Below are 7,648 nucleotides of genomic sequence, written 5' to 3'. Positions count from 1 at the left end.
CCTTTAAACTTATCCAGGCTCGGCTCGTGTTCAGTGTGGATTGCACGGGAAAAGTATTCGCTTTCGCAAGCACTCACCTTCTTTACCCAAACGAGGGTCAGTTATTAGACTCTACTATTATCACGTGAATCGTGTACATGTATTTGCACTGTGCAGTTATTTTGAGCAGCTGTGAATGCAGTCAAACTGCTGAACTTACATGTACTGGAGCTGTTTGTTAACTACATGGCAATATTAACTGCGAGTATGGGGACATCAATTGAACAATACCGGTCGAGGAAGCGAAGGATGCCTTATCACATGTTGAACGGGGATGGAAGAGTTTCGGTTTTTGTGAGAATGTACAATTAATGCAACGTAATGCTATTTAATACATTGTTCATTATTCTTACTCTTGACATCAAACAATGCCCAATATACGTCTCTTAAAAATTCACTTGCAGAAGCATTTTCAAATAATTTTCTCAAACTCATCAGTAACTCATCAAGTTTAAACAATGTAAATCTTAACTGTGATGGTGTTTGGATATCTGATCTTATTTGACATAGATGTTGTAATTTTAAGTCGCCTTTTTCTCCTTAGTTCTCGTTTCAATTGAGAAGATAGGTGTACTTTGGTATATAGTGTGTCAAATCACAATTTATTGAACATATGAAATAAATTTCAGTTAATCAACAACTCTTGTTTCTATTTTGAGCCATGTGCTTTTCTAATCATCCATTCATCGACCTTGGATGACCTCACGTGAGAATCCTGAAAACCACCCAATCAGAGCGAACTTAAGCATCTTGATGCTTGCTAAATTTGGCCACTGTCTTTTGCTCTCACATGACACAGACTACGTTGCGACATTTTGAGGTTAAAGATCTGAAGCGTCAACTCAAACTAATAACAACTCACCTATGTTGATACCTAATAGTCAGTATTACTTTATTTATTTAAATTTATACCTTTATCTCTCTAGTGATTGCCTATTCACTTGTAGTACTTTAACTCCCGAATACTAACGTTTAAAACTAGCACTCCAACTGAATGAAATAAAAATAAATCTAAGCCCAGACAAGTACGCTTTGCAGACCTATGTTTTTTCTGTTGTTTTGAATTGAGTAGTAAATTTCTCTGTATAAAATAAATATGGGCCAATTCTCAGTCTAGAACAAAAAACAATCGTCGGAAACGTGAATTTAGCAAGTAATCGTGACTACAAGCGTGGTGCTATTAGAAGGATTTATTGGATGTAAACAAGGTGCTGTTGCTCCTAAACGAACATGGGACCCCTCATTTTTATTTCAAAATTTGTTCCTATAATATAAACAATCAATAGGTAAAGTTTCACAAAAATCTCAGAGCAGGTTCTACTTCAGTTGAATGGCCTTAACTACACTTAAATATGTTGGTGAAAGATCGAAACATCTTCGGATGTTCTTCCGTCGTCTTCGGTTAACTTCGGTAATCTTCGGGAAATCTTCGGAAATCTTCGGAAAATGTCCGGAAAATTGCCACAAACGTTCTGTATTGTGAATATTTTATATAATAAAAAGAAAATTACATGGTCGCTTGGGGATACGAAATTTATCTTCTCGTGTCAGTTGAGATAAGTTTCGTATCTCCGCGCGGCGATGTAATATCCTCTATATATAGGCCTGATTCGCAAGGTAATCTTTCTCTAGTTATTTTTAGTTCACCCCGTGTCACGGAAATCCCAGGAAGGTCTAGAAGCGGCCAATCCTGTGACGAGAAATTTGGTCACGTGGACAGCCCGAGCGGTTTTACACGCATTTTCATCCTCGAATAAATCCGTCAAGTACCATGTCTAAACATGAAATGGATTACTTGAGAATAAGCCCTTTATGGGGAAAAACTCACTGACAATTCATCCTCTCTTGGAAATCTCAGTACTATGGCAAGATAGCCGCCATATTGGAAGGGATTGTAATGTTATATCGTCAGGCTGTTAGTTAGGATTTTGGCACAGGCACTTGACTATTGGGAAGAGCTGTTGTCTGCAAGTTGGTTTCTTTTCAATGTTTGTCTCCCGGCTGGCAGCGCAGCTAAGCGCATTATAATGTTAAAGCCAGAATGGCGGCTATCGTGAGAAACGCCTACGGTACTATTCCATTCGAGTCACAGGCAACTTAAAGGTTGACATCTTTACAAATAGAAATGTTTTAAAAAGCAGTTTCTGAAGTTCATCGCGCATAATTAAAATAGTTGTATAAATTTACTTACATACGTTCCCGAATTCTTAAACTGTCGACATTTATGGTGTTACAAAGAGATCTGTCTCCAAATTAATTAAAGAACTAGTTAAATTTCAATCTCTGTGTTTGTATGGTTTGATGAGAAGTAAGAACTTGAATATTTCCTCCTCTCCAACACACAGGATGTCATTTCCCTTCTTTTACAAGCGGTTATCCGCATATTCCCCCCTCCCACCCCTCCCTGGTAGTTTAATGGGACAAATTGCGACATTGACGTGAAGTAATGATTCGCATGTAGCACGTTACTCGATCCGGAAAAACCGGTTAGAAAAGAGTAAGGAGAGAGAAAAAGAAGTATCGCTGTTGTTTATTTACGAGTGAATTTATTTGGGCACTTTTACTGTACTTCATCCTTCCTGTAGGTTGTAAATGGAAAAGGTGCGCGCTGAAATACGCGGTGGAAAAAAATTAGTCATACTCCCTCCATCTAATCACAACTTACACATGCTCCGAGGAGTAAAACCCTTCCCTGAAATAAAATTACCAGGAAACTTTACGGAAGCCTTCTCGGATTTTGGACGAAAACCTTGCGATCCTAATATATTTTTTCATTTGTTTATTTTTAATATCTGCCCAAACACCCCTCCCAAGTTTTTCTTCTCACTTCCCATCCCCCATTAATTGCGATTATTTAAAATTAAGCAATATTTTCAGTGTAATATTGCAGAGCGTATTTTACCGAGCCTGTTGGCTTTTAATTTGACATGGCTACTTAATTTGCAAATTAAATTAATGTTGAATTAAAAAGCTGTATCCGTGTGGAGACAGTAAAGTGCCGGAAGGCTCTTCTGTTTGGTTTCCTGTATTTCTTTCAGCTGCGATGAGAAACATTAAAATTTAAGTCCAGCGTTTTTTTTATGGATACTGAAGTAGAAAGCATCCAGCAAAAATAATTTCCATAATGAATACTTCCTGTTTGAGTGTTTGAACTCTCTTTGAAAAGCTTCACGAAAAGACCTAAAGAATATCCCGTGGTTTGGAACCCTAAAATTATTTCTCTTTTTTTTTTTTTTTTTTTTTTTCTTCTTCTTCTTCTGGCGGCTACTCCGTTCACAGTTACTCAAGCAAGCAAATATTAAAAACAAGTTCTTGGTGGTTGGTTATTCCAGCATTTTTGCCACGAAAACGATGGCAATCAGGTATTTTTTCTTTTTTTTTTTCTTTTTTTTTTTTTTTGGCGGCTACTCCGTTCACAGTTACTCAAGCAAGCAAATATTAAAAAAAGGTTCTTGGTGGTTGGTTTTCCAGCATTTTTGCCACGAAAACGATGGCAATCAGGTATTTTTTCTTTTTTTTTTTTCTTTTTTTTTTTTTTTTTTGGCGGCTACTCCGTTCACAGTTACTCAAGCAAGCAAATATTAAAAACAAGTTCTTGGTGGTTGGTTTTTCCAGCATTTTTGCCACGAAAACGATGGCAATCATGTATTTTTTTTTTTTTTTTTTCAAACAGCTTTCTAGCCTCTGTGCTTCAGCTGTTTATTTCACATTGAAGTTTCCAAGCGTTAGCTGCAAAGATAACACAAGCGTAATTTAGCAAATTTCGAGAAACAAATTATTGCAAATATATTTTAACTTAACTTAAATAGTGTCTACCTCCACAGGCTAATAAAATCTTATTGATTCATTCGTTCGTGCGTTCCTTGGCTCCTTACTTGGTTCGTGGTCTCCTTGGTTCGTTGGTTTCTTCATTCGTTCGTTCATGCTTTATTCGTTTGTTTGTTCATTCATTTATTAATTGGGACTACCCTCGGTAAGCTAAAGTCGTCCAGAATGGAAAAACGAAAAACTCGTCGAATAAGAATATTACATTTCCCATTAGAACTTCCTCTTTCTCGCTCGCGTCGTACTTTGCCACTCAAGGATAACATTTTCACAAAACTATACATGTATGAATTTCATTTATTTGGAAAAAAATAATTTTCCAGCAGTTTACCGAGTGTAGAGTTCTACCAATTCGCACACGAAGCATAAAAAAAGGTAATCGTCTCTACATAGGTTATCTAAATGTGCAATACGGAAACCTCTTTCTCCAGTCTTTGATTCTGAAGAGACACGATGTTAAATCCGCCATCTTGGATTTTATGGTCTTTGGAGAGCATAAAATAATACCATGACTGGCCCAAAAATAAACCAGACCGATAAAGAAAGCCATAAACAACTAGAAATGTCTCTTTTTCTATCGAAACTGATTTTCTGAACGGAGACCTTCAAAGTACTTTTTTAAAGAAAAGGTGACACGTTTACTGAAAATGATAACTGATGTCTCTCTACAGAGCTGCTTCTTCCAATTCCACCTGCGGCTGTGTTCGCAGTGTAGTGTCGTGTTCATTGTTCAATATCTCATTTCCTTGTTGTTCTTCTCGGCTAGCGCTAGCTCTAATATCTTCTCCTTGTTCGACATTAGCTATGATTCCAATCTGTCTTGGTCCAAAGATTTTCATTTCAACTTCCTCAGCTTGTGCAATACTTTTTCTCGACAATAATTGAATGAAAGCTACGCGAAAATACTTTATTCTAACAGCGTAAATCAACGGATTAAACAAAGAATTCAGCACTGGTATCAAAGGAAGAAGATAAATAGCAGATTCTCCTCCAACAGTACTCTTTCTCTCGGTAGTGAAAGCGAAAATAGCGTAAAAGATAATTATTGGAAAATAGCAAAAAAAAGAGGCGAGTAGAACAACAATTGTTGTGTAAAAAGCTTTCTTATTTTTAAGTATCTTTTCCTTCGCTTCTAAAGAGACTTGGTTAGCAGCAATTTGTTTTTCGCTGCGGCGTACTTCCCTGTAAACAACACAATTGAAATAAATCATTGCGGGAAAATAAAGCAAAACTGGTACAACTACAAAAACTACAACGATTTTCACAAAGTCTGGTTTAGTTTTGGGGGTTTCTTCCATGGGAAGCAATAGCGCTATAACCCACGCCAGACCAGAGGCTATGATAATACGAGCTTCAGTTACCAAGTTCTCATACACGAAGGGGTGTCTCACCGCGACATAACGCTCTGCACTCATCAAAATTAAATGAGTAAACGATGCCATCAAACACTTGGAGGTAACAGTTATTGATACTTTGCTTAGATTGCAGAATATGTTTCCTTGACCAATGAGAAGAAAACTTGAGAGTATGATATGTAAAGGCTGGACAAGTAGTCCCACCACGAGGTCAGTTGTGGCTAAACAGGCGAGTGCTGTGTTAGATTTGGTGCGAAGCTGTCGTTTGGTTTTCACTGCAACCATCACCAGGATGTTGAGCAAAATGATGAGAGGGCATATGAGAAGGTGAACGATGATTCTGATAATGAACACAACGCGAACATCAAGAGAAATATTTTCGGGATGTATAGGAAGAAATGCGACACCACAACTAATGATTGTGCGGTTGACAGTGGTGAAATTCATCTTCCTTCGACTGACTGAGTGTGTTAAAGTCCGTGTGTTAAAGTTCGTGTTTTCAGATCGCTCACCTTTCTTACTTCCCCTGTTAAATGAGTTCAGCCCTTAATTTCCTTTACAGTTTGACTACAAAAGGGGACATTAATTGGGGAAACGTTATTGTTTTTTTGTGCATTGACCTAAATTACTTTATCACAATTTGATCAACTAATTTCGTCATTACATTAGCACAATATTATATAATGCTAAGTAAGCAGTTACCTTAAATGCACGTAGCCGGACCGGATTTTAAGATACGCTTGAACACAGATCCTGTAAGTATTCAGAGAAGATTGCATTGAGTTTTAAAGACACTGTGATTAGAAATGTTTTGAGAAACGCCAGATATAAGATAAGATAAGAAGACTTGAGCCCGGTAAGTGCCCTATTGGCGGGGAACCAGCAATTTGCTGTCATTCAAGTGTTTTTATTTTTCCTTGCAAAATAGCAAACGATAAGTGTTTTGTTTTTTCGTTGTGCTAATAATGTTGTCAATTGACAGTGTTGCTAACTTCATGTGAGATATTTCAAGTGCCGTTTCTTGCCAACCTAGAACGAAAGAAAAAACTTTGCTGAAGTACAGTTATATATTTTTTGGCGTTTGTGAAGTCTTCGGGTAGAAATATTTTATTTCCACGTTTAAGCCTACCGTCCACACTAATCTGGAAAAAAATGTCCACCAAAAAACGGAGCTTTTCGAAAACGCTTTTCGAACCGGAGATATTTTTTGTGTGAAAGGGAAACACTTTAAAAACGGACCTTTTCGAAAGCAATGACTTCACAATTATGTATTTATTTACTCTAACAATCGATGACGCGCACAAGCGTTTCTGCCGCCGGCGATTGCTGTGTTTCAAATTTCTCCAGCTTAGCGTAGAGGGAGCCTAAAATATCTTTGCTGAAAAGCAGGGTTTCCTTCACAGAGCTGAATAACAGAATTCTTTTAATTCCCTTCTGATCTGAACTTATTTATTTTGGAATGTCCAAACAGAATTTATGAGGTTGAGGGATTTTTTAATCTTGGATTGGCAATCTGCCTTTGTTTTTCTCTTCAGCTGCAATGAGAAACCAAGAAACCAAGTTATCATTTGTAAATAAAAAGTATACTCAAAGACAAAGTGGAAGGGTTTCTTCAAAGATTTTGCTCTCTTATCGAAGTCAAACAATAATTAAAATGGAATGGGAATTGTGTCTATATGCAAGGTGCAGTTTGAAAAACTGCACTGTAAGGACTATTCGAGGATTTTTGTTTTCCTTTTAAAATCCTACTGAGGTCTTTGGAGAGAGCACTATTTATGCTAACAATTTCAAATGAAAAGTTATTCGTGTCTCATGTGTACTCCTGCTCAGGCGAAAACTCAAATAAAGGGAACTCTATGAATCAAACATGGAAGAAATGAACTCACAAAGTAAGATGAAGCGTTTTCAAAAAATAAAATATAAACTTATCGAAAGGGAGAGCGGCGTTTTAACAAATTCAACATAAAAGAAAAAGGAAATAAGAATACCCGTCACGAATTACAATAAAATTATTTTTCCTTTCTTAGCCTCTCGCCAAGAATTCCATTCTCCCAAAATTTATAAAGTTTTATTAACACGTCTAGGATTTGTGATTTTAACACATTCACTGAATCCAAGGTAATCCATTTTAAGTTTGTGCTTTTATTTTTCCCTCTCTCCTATTACATGTTTCATACCACGGGTACCATACTTAATATGGCAGCGAGTTCTGGAACCGAGTTTCTACTATAATCGCCCCAGTTAAAGAATTTGGCCGAGCGAGACTAAGTAGTGATTTCGTGGGAAAGAAACTTGGCGGACTTCCGTAAGCGGATAGCGTTTGTAAAGTTTTTTAAGCGTTTTGCTTGTTTCACGTTCAAACATCGAAAGGAAGGAAAAGTTCCAGTTGCCCTACATCTAAATTCTGGATATTTTGAGGGAGCGGGGAT

General features: G+C 37.1%; 1 protein-coding gene across 1 annotated transcript; it reads right to left on the bottom strand.

Annotated features, from left to right (window-relative positions):
- Positions 1-4,183: 4,183 nt before the first annotated feature.
- On the bottom strand, positions 4,184-5,736 carry LOC110041198 (histamine H2 receptor-like). The gene has a single exon (XM_020746479.2). The coding sequence runs from the start codon at positions 5,664-5,666 to the stop codon at positions 4,530-4,532; it is 1,137 nt and encodes a 378-aa protein (XP_020602138.2). The 5' UTR covers positions 5,667-5,736; the 3' UTR covers positions 4,184-4,529.
- Between the last annotated feature and the right edge of the window lie 1,912 nt (positions 5,737-7,648).

Source organism: Orbicella faveolata, unplaced genomic scaffold, assembly GCF_042242905.1.
Source record: "Orbicella faveolata isolate gen_17 unplaced genomic scaffold, um_ofav_v1 contig_4, whole genome shotgun sequence".
In the NCBI taxonomy this organism is placed as follows: Eukaryota; Metazoa; Cnidaria; class Anthozoa; order Scleractinia; family Merulinidae; genus Orbicella; species Orbicella faveolata.
The sequence above is the reverse complement of the archived record's forward strand: the minus strand, read 5'-3'. Positions and strand labels throughout refer to the sequence as shown.

Excerpts from the sequence above, each read along its gene's own strand:
- LOC110041198 (XM_020746479.2), bottom strand. The coding sequence starts at position 5,666 with ATGAATTTCACCACTGTCAACCGCACAATCATTAGTTGTGGTGTCGCA.